At 34.7% G+C, this 13174-nt stretch overlaps 1 protein-coding gene across 4 annotated transcripts in view; it reads right to left on the minus strand.

Annotated features, from left to right (window-relative positions):
• Window positions 1–13174, minus strand: part of AKAP9 (A-kinase anchoring protein 9) — a 106760-nt gene that overhangs the window by 13507 nt on the left and 80079 nt on the right. For all 4 annotated transcript variants that reach the window (XM_031066767.1, XM_031066766.1, XM_031066765.1 and 1 more), the window contains 12 exons: window positions 11471–11647; window positions 11257–11361; window positions 10701–10853; window positions 10258–10437; window positions 6269–7357; window positions 5154–5294; window positions 4296–4781; window positions 3824–3887; window positions 2988–3106; window positions 2020–2211; window positions 1036–1224; window positions 257–401 (listed from right to left, as the gene is read on the minus strand). In XM_031066767.1, coding sequence (XP_030922627.1) covers window positions 257–401; window positions 1036–1224; window positions 2020–2211; window positions 2988–3106; window positions 3824–3887; window positions 4296–4781; window positions 5154–5294; window positions 6269–7357; window positions 10258–10437; window positions 10701–10853; window positions 11257–11361; window positions 11471–11647 — 3040 coding nt within the window. The remainder of the gene's footprint in view (window positions 1–256; window positions 402–1035; window positions 1225–2019; window positions 2212–2987; window positions 3107–3823; window positions 3888–4295; window positions 4782–5153; window positions 5295–6268; window positions 7358–10257; window positions 10438–10700; window positions 10854–11256; window positions 11362–11470; window positions 11648–13174) is intronic.

The following is a 13174-nucleotide window of genomic DNA, read 5'->3' on the forward strand; positions in this document are numbered from 1 at the left end:
AAATTCAAGGTCCATTTTTATAGCAATTGAACATAACTTTGTATCACTTTCAGTTTGATACAAGTCATTGGAACACAGACTATCTTAATTTTTGCAAAAGTAGTTAAATAAGATTGAAGAAGATGAAAAGTATGCATGGTCAGAACACGTATATCAAAATCAGAGACCAAAGAAAGTCACATTTTTGTCACTTACAACATTATGAACACTGCCCTGAAAGCATTTGGAAACAGACATATATTACCACAGAAGTCACCTGGGCTTTTTGAATCAATCTCTTGTTCTCTCTTGGGGTTACTTTTCTTACTGTTCATCTGAGCATGTAATACTTGAATCTCCATCAGCAAACTTCTTCTGTCTGCATTCTGAAGACTGTCCATTGCTGCTCTCTGGTTAGTAGCCTATTAGCATTAGAAACATTTCAAAGTAAAACTCTAGATTTTATGAGAATAACTATGGTGTTGACATCACATTTATGTATATATTCATAGTCCACATATATTCAAAATATCTTCAATGAAATCAGTATTACAATATTTGGAAAAACTACTTGTTATTTTTTAGTTCTCTTCTAGGCATCAAAATTACAGACTGAAAATTGCTATTACTTTTCTGGCAAACTGCAATTTTCTCATGAATCCTTCCATGTTCCAGAGGAGATAACTGACTTCCCTCTGTCCCAAAGCAGCCTTAACACTTTCTCTTCTTGCAAATTATTTTGTATAAACAAGCTACCTTTTCTCTTAGACAGTGTAGTATAATTCTAATCAACTTAATGACATCAAGCTCAGGACAAGTGTGTTCAATGCAAATTGATCTCTGAAGGCTGTACATATTCTGTACCTTGTGCACCCAAAAGTTTCTTTCCCATGCCACATAATTTTTCTTTTAAAAGACTTTCTGCAAGTCTGACTTTGTTTTCATCCTTAGACTGTCAGAACTACCATTAATACATATACGTATAATGGATTTATAAATTTAAAATTAAAATCTAATGTAGACAAACACTTTGACTAACAGTACAGTTTATATTACCTGCTCTTGTAATCTGTGCTCTAACCGATTCATCAACATCACTGCATCTCTTGTGCCCATTTCTGCAAGTTCAGTTTGAAATGCAGCAAGGAGAACACTTTGTTCCCTCACAAAAAGCTGCTGAATGGCTTGCAGAAGTTCTCCTCGCCAGTCTGACGCACCTTCAGGAGATTCAGTACTTGCATAGATCTGCAGTGGTATAAAAACAATTTAAAGAGTCAAATGGAAAGATTACATCATTATAATTTCTATGTATAGTGTGTGTTTTCAGTGGAATGTTTAGCTTTTATTAAAAATTGTGTAAATTTCATCCATCCAAATGGATGTGTTTACTGTACACATTACAAATTTTTCTGCATTCACAAATCATAAACTTTTAGCTTTGCTTTCAATGAAGGCAAAGTAGCTTTTTGTAACTGAAAACTTAGCCCTGTGTAGTTACTACTGAGGTTACTATATCACACTACTCTTTAATTTTTCTTACATTACATGTCTCTTCCTAGGCTCTTACAAAGCTATGTGGTAGTGTGCAGACACAGTGTATGAAAAAGATTTCATTTTAAATGACACAAAGTTCATCTGCCCACTTAGCATGCTAAGGAAAATGCTGAAGTAATAGAAACTACCTGCATATATCCAAGAGGCTAATTGGGGTAATTTAACAAGCAAAGTTTTAACAGATTACTGATTAATGAGCCAATAAATAACAACATTAAAAATTATATTTAAACTGCTACTGGAACATGTTTCAAAATAGAATTCTTCTTAGAAAGTGGACCTATACAGACAAAAGTTATCAGTGCACAGAAGAACAAATATAAGCTGTAATACCATGAAGTGCAATATGGAGTTTAATGGCACATTTAAAAAAAATTCACCTTGTAATAGGATATTTAAGCATTTAAACAGGAACAGTGCATGTGCTATAGAAGGCTATAATAAATTATTTTTTATTCAGATAGAATCTTACAATATTTTTTATACCTCAGCTTCTCTATGAACTTCCATTTTTGCAATTAGGTCTTTCAAAGATGAGATGGTGCTTAGGAAAGCTTTTCTTTCTTCTAGCCAAGATTCTGGCTCTTGCTTTTGAGGTGACAGATCTTTTTCACTGTATGGAAATTCAGTGAGAGACAGCACCTGTATGCCTTCATGATGGACTGCTCTCAGCAAACCCTACAATAAAAGCAAAAAGAAACCAGAAATGCCAGTAATACCAACATATAATAATAACAACAATAATAATTATAATCTTATTTAATTTGTATTAGAAAACTGGTACTTCTAATTTGATCAGCATAAGGAAACCATGCTTTCTCATGTCAAGGACAGAAGAGTACCCAGTCCTTTATATGTGTCACATAGAAACTTATTAAATAGTTGTAGTTTTCCTCAGTTTCAAATAAAATTTTCCAGTGTACATCTGTCAAATCAATTTTTTATTTTTAAAATAGCTACTAAAGGAAACTGACATTTTCAAAACAGTCCTGGGAAGACTTCCAGGTGAGCTTAGCCATTCACTTTTTGAAATTATTATGAAGCTAGGGCTTTGTCACAAAGTACTTTTTAAAAAATGTAATTAAAGCATCATACCCTTACTGTTTATAATAAACAAATTGCTTTCATAACACAATTATAAAAATCGAATCCATAAAATTGTGTAATATGTGATCATGACATTATTGTTAATACAATTAAATTGCAATAAATTATAACTATTTTCTATTTTTATTTCTCATAATCATAACCGGCAACAAGCCTACAGATATAAAACTCATATTTAGCCTAATTTAAAATGCAAAAATGCACATCGCTGTGAGAAAATGTATTAAAATGGTCAACACTAAAAGGTATCTAAATGGCTCTGTTATCAATGATCAAGCAGAAGCTAATCTCAACTTTCAGTAGTATCACTCTTGTTCCTTAAAAAAAAAAGATCGAGTCTATTTTACCTTAATTTTTTGGGGGAGTAAATCTGTTGAAGTTTCACCTTCATCTATTCCTTCAGATATCGTGTCAGATCCCTGGGTCTGAGCAAGATACATTCCTTGACTCCAGTCTGAACTGGAGTCTAAAATAAAAGGAGAGAAAAACATGAAAGCTGGATTACTGGGAGGCTTTGAAGAACAGGCATCAAAAAAGTATTTTTTATCTGTTGTTTTAACAGGCAGTTCCATGTCACGAAGGGTTCATTCTAAGCCTGGAGACTACCTGTTTTATAGTTTTTCTTTTTCTGTTTCAGAGAAGTAACAGCAAAACAAAACTAAAAAATAAAACCACAACCAAACTTTAAAATCTTTATTTAGTTTTACAAGACAAACCACTACTTGCATAAACACTTGTGCCAAATGACCCCTGTTAATATGCTTTGCATTGCCTATGTCAAGGATCACTCAAATTAATTTTACTACACTTGGAGAAGTCAAGCCCTGTCATCATCTCCCACTGCTAGGGAGCTGTAGCTTTAAATACTATCAGCAGATGATGAAGCTATGCTGAAGAGATCATGTAATAGCTAAGAAGAATACAGAAACTCCAATGGAAAGGAAAATAATTAGCATCTGATTGCTCAACTAAAATCCATCTCTGCTCTGGACATTTTCCTTTTTTACCAAATTAACAGACATGGCATGCCCAGAGCCTTTTGCTGGTGCATCAGGCTTCTGCTTCAAGCTGGGCAGTAGCTGTTTTATTTCTTAGAACAGAAACTCTTTAATGGTAAACTTAATATCAAAAAAGCAGATTTAATTTATAATGCTGTTTGAAATCTGTACAAAAAATCTCTTACCACTAGAACCTCCATCTCTAGCCTGATGTGGTGGAGAACGTGCTAATCCAGAAACTGGGATTCTCTGTATTTAGAAAAGAAAACAATCAAGTCTTTAACCCCTCACGCACTCTCAGCAAGGGAGAAACTTTCAAGGAGCAGGAAATAATGTGAACCAATTCCCCTGCAATCAAAGCAATAAAACTGACTATGAGAGAGATGGCATTCCACAGGGTGACCTACATTTCCCAGAGCAGGGCAGGTTCAAGGCAGAAGCACAAGGAAACACCTGATAGTTGAGCACACTTGCAAACTTCAATGCTGAGAAAGGGGTTCACAATCTCTCTCAGGGCCATGGAAACATTAGAATACTTTGAAGTTTTTTACTGAGCATGTGGTGGTTCACACTTTACAGATTTTAAATGGAAATTTCTGTAGCAAGAGCAAAAGCTTGAACTGAAATATTTCAGTAATTATAAAATAAAATACGTACTTCTTTGGCTTGTAGAGTTTCTATGACTTCCTTTAAAGTATTACATTCTTCAGTCAATACTTGTACTGCAACAAACTTCTCTCTCTTTAATGCTTCAGATTCAGAGATATGCCTTGTCTCCATGTCCATGATTTCAGCAGCATGGAGTTCCTGCATTTGGTCAATTTTTTCAGTAAATTCTCTTACAATCTCTGCAATCTCTTCTGAAGAGCATCCATTTTGCAAATCAATTTGGATTTCTGCATTTTTAACAAGAACTGGTGAGACTTCCTCAATCTTGTCTGTTTGTGATGAGGAGCTGTTTCCAGTTAGAGTAGACTCATTGACTGACAAATCACATGATATTTCTGCGTCCTTCTTGCTTTCAGTTTTCACAATTTCTTTGTTCTTTCTCAGGTAACTTGCAAGCTTCTCCTCTGCTTGAACCAGGTTCTCTTTCACTTTGCACAGGTCTTCCTGAAGATGTATCAGACTTGCTTCTTTTACCTGTAAATATGGAGAATCTCAACTGCAATCCTTCCAAATACTTAAAAGGCTAAAATCCAATTACAGATCAGTTTAGTTCTATTTTAAAGCAGTTATGACACATGGTAGCACATATTATCTCCTAAGAACTACAGCTCTAGACCCACTGTTGCACTCCAGTCAAACAGGAGTACTTTGGCAATGAGTGAATATTTGATCTACAGCCTCAGCTCTGTTCCACTCACAAGTAGGCACTGACTGGCTGCTTTTCTTGGTGACATTCTCAGTAAAGGATAAAAAGCCCCAAACTATAGCATGCATATTTGAACAGTAAGTCCGGTACAACTATTTGATTTAAGTAATTGTACTTAAATGGAACACTCTGGTTCTTACTGTTAGCTCTTGCTGAAGTTTTTCTGCCTTTTCTCTGTAACTGTTCAGCTCTTCCTTAGCAGCAGCTGCCTCTTCTCTCACTTGTTCAAGTTCAGTGATAAGCACTTTTTCTTTTTGACTTTCCATGAGCTGGGCTTCTACCTATATGGCAACACAAAACATGGAAAATGGTAAAAGATTCAAGTTTTAATAGCACTGATCACTTTCACACCAACTTACAAAGTGAAAAGACCAAAGGGGAAAACAAATGTATGTAATTTGGATTAACACAGCTTCAAAAAACAAAAGACTTAAGACCATGGGAGGAAAGACTATCATACAGCATAAATTGGATACACCATACAGCACAGGGAGGAAGGTTAACAGAGAGCAGGAAATGAGGTTTGATAATATTATTTAACTTATAAGACAATTATGGCATTCATTAATTTTGTATTTGGATGAAAGATCTTAGAATCTTTTCTTGTCCAGTACTGGGTTCCATGACTGCCAAAACTCTCACATTCAGAGACATCAAGGCCATTTTTGGACTATCAAACAGTCAATTTTGACTGATGGTTCTAAATTGAGAGGCAATAAACCACCAGTGCATGGAAATCTGGACAAATGAATATTGGAAAAGCCACTGAAAGGAAATATCTTTGGAATTGCGGTGGGAAAACAAGAAAACAAATCAAGATCAAAACATATATAAATAAACAACTTCCAAAAACACCTGTATAGAAAATCAGTATAATTTCTCTTACCATTCTGAGTCCTGTATGTCTTAGACACTTTATAATTTGAATGTCTCTACCTCCACACCATGTAAAAGTGTACTACATTCCATTCTATGTCAAGTCAAATTAGGAATAAGAAATTTTATGTCCAAAATTCAAAACCACCTTACAATCATGAAAAGGTAAGGTGTTTTTAATACATAATGGAAACTGATATTGGGATTCTCCTAAAATAACATCCTTCTCTTCTTTGTAATGTAGGAGTAATATAGAAATGAAAGTGCTACACAGAGCAGAATATGCCTGTAGTTATTCTCATTAAGAACCATTTCATTCATTATACTTACATAAAAGAACAGGTTTTAGTGAAAACAAAAGAAAATGGCGTCTATTTACCTGATGCATCTGCATTTCTTTTTGCTTAATATATTGCTGAATCTCTCCTTTATGTTTTTCTTTAACCTCTTCTAGCAATTGCTGAAGCTCTAAGAACCTCTCTTCTTTCACTGTAGCTTCCCTTTGTGCAACTTTTACATTTTCTTTTTCTAGCTCCAAGCTACGATTTACCATTGCCAGTTGGTCTTCCATCTCACTAAGCCTCTGTGTTAAGAGTGATAATTTTGATTCTGTCTCATTTTCAGTTCTATCACTCAAACCCTCTGTTTGGGTATTCTTGCTTGCTTCATCCACACACTCTGAAGCTTCCTGAATTTCCTGCATGAATCTTCTCTGCTCTTGAACTGCATTTAGCTGAACCTGACTCACAAGAGCAGCAGCAACTTTCTCCATTAGTGTCTTTTCCAGTTCTAATATCCTCTTTTTAAGCGTTTCTTTTTCAGCCTTGCTTTGCTCTTCCATGTCTTTTATTTCATTGTAGCACTGGCACAGTTCTGAATCTTTTTGCTTAATGCATGCCTGAAGTCGCTGCAGTTGTATGTCCATCTTGCTAATGGTGACTTTTGCATTCTCATCTGAAGTCCTAAGCTGGGACTGATCTGGCAAGTCTATCTCCTGACATAAGTCTCCTGCCATTTGTTCAGTTTTTCCATTGCCCCTGTCTTCTGGTTTTGACTTATCACCTTGGACCAGTGCACACTTATATTTCTCTGTTATTCTTGCATGCTCTTTTTTCAGTATACTTATTTCTTGCTTTAACTGGCTCATTTTTAACTTTGTTTCCTCAAGCTCATTCTTTGTTTGAGACGCCTCTGCACTTATGTTTTCTACTTGCTTTTCCAAAGCTTCCTTTTCTGCCAGAACTACTTCAAGTATGTGTTTTGGACTGTCAGCATCTTCTTGAAATCCAGCAACATCTGTTGGCGTCTTTTGTTCAATAATTGCAAGCTCCAGCTGAAGCTTATCAATTACATCATGCAACTGCTCTACTTCCTCATCGTTTTTCTTCTTCACACGTTCTTGATCACTTTTCAGACATTCTACCTGGGCTTCAAGCTCTCGTATATGCTCATTTTGCTCTTCAATAACCTGGGGGAAAAAAGCCAAACAAAATCACCCAGATCATGTTTGTCCTGGACTTCCCAGAAACAGTTTAATCAAAATTTGAAAGATCTTGTGAAAGAAAGTTCTCAGTGAATTTCTTAACGTGATGTCTCTTCTAAAGCTTTAACGAGAATTGAGACATCTTCAAATAGGACTGAGAAAGTAGCCCAAGACCTTAAAGAATTGAAAAATAGGTATTAAAGCATCAGATGAATTGAAAACACTTGTAACATTCACAGAGCTAGGGAACACTGAATTTTAAGCAAATGCTTGCTTATATAAGACACACCCAATTTAGATGAATATGTATTTTAAATACAAATAGACCTTTTAATAATTGTGTTGAAAAATACCAATGTAACATGATTTTTAATCTTAGACCATTGAAAACACCTATCAGATGACTGTGACATTTTCTGTCACAATCCTAAATATGTGTTTGTGTGTTTATGTGTGCATGCACACATGTATGCACATGTGCACACAAACACATAGGGCAAATAGTACACGTAGACCCAGAGCACAATCATTTATTTGTGCCATAGTTTAAATCAAAGTAAAAGGAAACAAAATTACAGAAGTATTTATTTGATAATGCATATGACTATCCAAACAAAAATTAGAGACTCATGAAAACATGAAGAGAGTAAGAATAATACTCTTTCCTAGATTACTTCTACAGACACTTGAAATTAGACGCTGTGTAAGGGGATCAAAATTCCAAGAAATTTATAAAATTATGTAACTGATCAAGTACGAAGGTGATGACTTTATGATGCAGAAAAGAGAAGACATTTTATATAGGCTTCTAATAAAAGAGTAGAAACAAAAAATGGAATGACTGGTGTTGATGAACTCTAAATTCAATACACAAAGAGGTCTCCGCAAAAGGAATAAAAATCCATTTAAAAACCTTCTTCTTAAATTGCAGTGGAAGCAAATTTTATTTTAGTGTAGAAGAATGACAAAAAATTTATCTTCATGAAGACAAAATAAAGGCAGACAAGACTGTAAGCGGTAAGGCTAAGAAACAAATTTTTTTTTTTTTAAAGCGAATGTTTGGAGATCTGAAGTGAACAGTGCTTCTACAGTGGAAATGCAGAAGGCAGAAGAAGATACGTCAAAAATAATCCAGAAAACATATAATAAAATAAAATCAGTTATGGTATCTGAAATAGGTAAGCACTCTATTAGAGTCTTTTCAAATATGAAAACAACATGCAGAAAAGATGATTAAATTCATTACTCAAATATGTAATTTTCCTTTATGACTTAATACTTCACTATGCTTAGTTAGTGAAGTACAATAAAAGGATGACTCTGTATTAAGTATAATATGTACAAAAATAAATGTGTCCATACAAATTAGAAAGGCTGGTTTGCCAACCAAGAACTTAATTTTAAAAATCCACAGACTAGAGGAAGTTCAGAAACACTAAATAAAGTCTGAATGAGTCATAAAATCATAAAATGGCTTGGGTTGGAAGGGACCTTAAAGATCATATAGCTTCAACCCCACTGCCACAGGTACAGTGATCCTGGGGACTGCTATCAACTCAGCATAATAGTTACTGTTCTTGATAACATAACGGAACAAAGACCCATAGAATGCAGATACAGTAATTAAAAGAAAAGCACTTAGTGGGATGAAGATGTCTAAGGGACTTAGAAAAGGGATTAACCTAAGAATAATCTATTAATATTTAATAATGCTCTCATAACCAAGCAGAGTAATTATTTCATGTCCTGGAAAATAAAAGCAAGTCAGAGGATGAAATTAAGAAAATTAAGCTTCATGTAACAGGAGAAGAACCAATTCATCAAAATGAATCACAACTGAATCCAAGGTATTTTTCTCAAGGCAAGAACTGTAAATCTATTACTGGGGTCACTGTATAGAGCAGAACTGTTCTGGATTCTTGGATTCTGGATATTTCCTAAATCCAGTGTTTCGTCATTATTCACTGAGATTCATTATAACTGAATTTTGAACTAATGACTCCGTGAAATTATCCAGCTCACTCAGAGCTCTATTTTAGTGGATTCAATATGTCATAGTAGAATGTTAGTCTACATGTTCAGTCAGCTACCAAGGGATAACAGAAATCCTCTTCTTAACTTGCTTTTGAGTGAAAGCTTATGACTAATAAATAACATTCAAAATAGTCAGAATGCAAAATTCAGCCACTGAAAAAATCAATGCGTTTTATCTGTATAAAATTAAAGCAAGCCAAAAAAAGATGAAGCTGATAATCAAAAAACCACATAGTTGAAAAATAACAGAAAGCTACAGGTGTTAAAGCTCAGTAAATAAAAGATAAATCTGTTTTTTTTCTTTCTCTCTACTTCTAATAAAACAGAGCATTTTGTTTGCACCTCTATGCTTGAAATTGGATAAAAGATATTGCCAACGCCACTATGAGAACAAAGCATTCACACAAGCTCATGGAGCTCAGAAGTAACTACTAAAAATGCATTAAAATCTCACATGATCCAGCAGATGTCGCTGGAGTGCAGCACTGAATGTAAGTCATGCGAGGGAAGATGCTAAAATGAATGTGGAGATTGAATTCAGCTACCTAAATACTATTAAATATTCAGAAGTACCGGAACAAGGAATGAAGAAGAATTTAGGACAAGAACTCAAGCAGAAATAAGAGAGAATAAATAAAAAGAAAAGCAAGCAAAAAAGCAGCTGTCATAAATGAGACTAAAAAGGAAAAAGAGATTAAATTTAAAGCATTGTTGAAATAGAAGCATTTGCATTTTTAAATTAAGGCGGCAACAGAAGGTAATACAACTGGTGGGGGACAGAGGTTTTTTTTTCCTTCAAACTAGCAGCATTCTGAAAAGAGGACTCTGAAATGGATTTCGGAAGTATGTACCTTGTTGTCAGTTGTGACTTCAAGTTGCTGTTGCAGTTTTGCTATTTGTTCATGAAGATGATATATTTCCTGATCCTTTTCTTGCATGATGTGAGCAAGCCTCCCAGCCACTAAGTGATGGTCCTTTATGGCAGCATCTTCAGATTTCTGGATAGCTAGTCCTAGTACTTCCATTTCATCCTGCCCAAAAACCCCCCAAAAAACATTTTACAGTTGTATACAGCATTTTCTGCATATTCTTGTATGAGTATTTCAAGTGTAGGAATTAAAATACACAAATTTCATGGAATGACAAATAATCGTATGAGCCTTTTAGTATTTTGGCAAGTTGAATGGTGGAATACTTGAGAAAGAGAAAAAATTTGATGTCTTGGCATTTTCAAAGAACTTATTTCTATGAAGGAAGGAGACTAAATCTTTAGGCTTCTCTGCTGCAGAGTTACCTTAAATAATTTGTTCTCTTGTTCAAGTTCCTGCAAGTGTGTAGTGGACTCCTTCCGCTGAATTTCTAGCTGCATGTGCAATTGCTGAACTTCTTCATTTTTATTTTCCAGCTCCTCTCGAAACTGCTCCAATTGTTCCTCAAGGTTTGTGACCTATATTTCCAACAAAAGGAAAAGGAAAAGGAGTAGGAAGCCATACCAAAAATTAAATGCTATAAATTTCTCTACAGTAAACTGGTTGGCTATACACAAACTAAAGAATGGGTACTTGGTGATATTCAGAGTACTTAAACTGAATGGAATTTTAAACACCACAAAAAAAAATCAGTTTTCCTTACTTAGGCTGAATTTCTATTTCAGAAACACTCATGCAAGTCATAAATATTAACATAGAACAACAACTATCATGGATCATGAGAGAATTTCAAAGGGATTTGGACTGCTGTCTCTCTAACTGTAAAAAATTCATCTGTATAGTTCACTAAGCTCAACAAAAAGCAAAAACTGACAAACCAAGATCTAAGTGGAAAGATGGACATTTTCACAGGCATTTTACCTCCTTTTCCTTTCTGTCCACAGCTTCTCGTTCAGCTTGCAGTTGTACTTCAAGAGGTAACTCTCCCTTTACTATGATGGTGCCAAACTGTTTCCTTTCCTCCACCTATAAACAGAAATAATACTAATAGTTATCAGATTAAAAAAACACACTATTTTTGTCTCAAGAAAATAAGAAAGCAGCAAATCCTTGATAAACTTCAACCAAGCAATACCTTTTGCAAGTGGTCTGCACTGATGATTAAGGCTTGTTCCAGTTCTCTTATCCTGCATTCTAGCTTCTCAATTTCTTCATTTCGTTCTTGTACATCTCTCTGAAGCTGCTCCTTAGAGAGCAAAAGCTCACTGCATTTGTCTGTTTTTTCTTTGAGGTGATTTGTTAACTGTTCAACCTGAGGAAAAGATGGCAAGATTATTATATTGTACTGCACTGGAAGGGTTGGCTAGCAATAGCAACATTTCTGACAGGAAGAAAATATTCCTCTTTTTCTACCATAACAAAACTCCTACTCCTTAGGTGAAACAGAACATACAGTCCAAATACTGTGGTACTACATCCAACAAATACAAACAGCATTATTTAAGAAGTGGTATGCTCTGTGCCACATTGCCTACTCTCTAGATCTCATCTTGCTCTTCTGAAGCCTTCAGACTCTGCAGTCAGTTAAAAGCAAGCAGCACAGCATCCCTATGCAGCCCACTAAAATGATGCCTTTAACACCTATGGATGGAATGTCTTGACCCTATGGTCAAGAAGCTATTTGCCTCAGGGGAAAATCATAGTTCTAAAAATCTGTGACAAAATTATTCAAAAGAAGGAGCTAATTAGCGACATACAGGAATATCCTAAAACTCAATGGATCTTTAACATTGAAGAGAATAGCTATTCTTAAATCACAAAAGACAGGAAGCTTTGTTTTTTTGCTGTGTTCCTTAAATGGGACCAAAGAGATGTCATGGATGTAATAAATTCACTTTCTATGGGGGATTGAACATTCTGAATCTCAGTAGGTCAGATGTATGTATCTCAGAAGCAACATATTAAAAGATTAACTAAAGTAGCAGAGACAGTAATATCTATCCATTTCTAGCTGTATTTCAGAAATTATTAATTGAAATTACAGATAAGAAAGACGCATAACAAATCCATAGTATCTTGTACAGAGATAAGACTGAGTAATTGAGCAAGAGACAGGGAAAGTAATCTTTGTCCCACTCAAGAAACTGATTTCAGTATTTACAATTAGGAAGTTACGATGTAGCCAAAAGGTAGAAGACTCAAAGCATTTCAAGAGATAGGAGAGAAGAGGACCAGAACATAAAGCTGACAGGATGGTATTATTGACGTTATCCATCCATGAGTAACATCACAGTCTGAAGTGACCTCAGAAAAGTCCTGAGAGAGAAATGGAAAAATAAAAATCAAGTCTGGAGCAGACTCTGTGACAGCCCTCCCTGGAATAAGTTGACAAAGCTGAAACAACAGTAAGAAACAAATTTAGTTATCAACCAAAAATGGTCATGGCATTCCCTCAAAGCTGAAGAGGATTTAAAAAAAATATGCAACTACAAAAAATAAAACAGCTCTCTCAAAAGCATTATAAATAATGAAAATATGTATATTTACAAAATATTTCAAGGAACACTGTGACATCAAAATACACCATATAGTAAGAATATGTACTGCCTTTGATAAGATAAATGTAAATCTAATACATTATTGAAAATACCACCTAAAATTTCTAGAGTATCACATTTAACATCGCCTACATCTAAAACAGCTCCTACATCTGTGGTGCTTGCAGACATTACCTTACTGTCTCTTTCTACCTACTAAAAATTCTAATTTAAAATATCAAGTAAAAATCTCAAAATTTTAATCACAGTTAAAGCATGTCTTTACAGCATGCTTTCAATTT

The sequence above is a fragment of the Geospiza fortis genome, unplaced genomic scaffold (assembly GCF_000277835.1).
Source record: "Geospiza fortis unplaced genomic scaffold, GeoFor_1.0 scaffold138, whole genome shotgun sequence".
Taxonomy (NCBI): Eukaryota; Metazoa; Chordata; class Aves; order Passeriformes; family Thraupidae; genus Geospiza; species Geospiza fortis.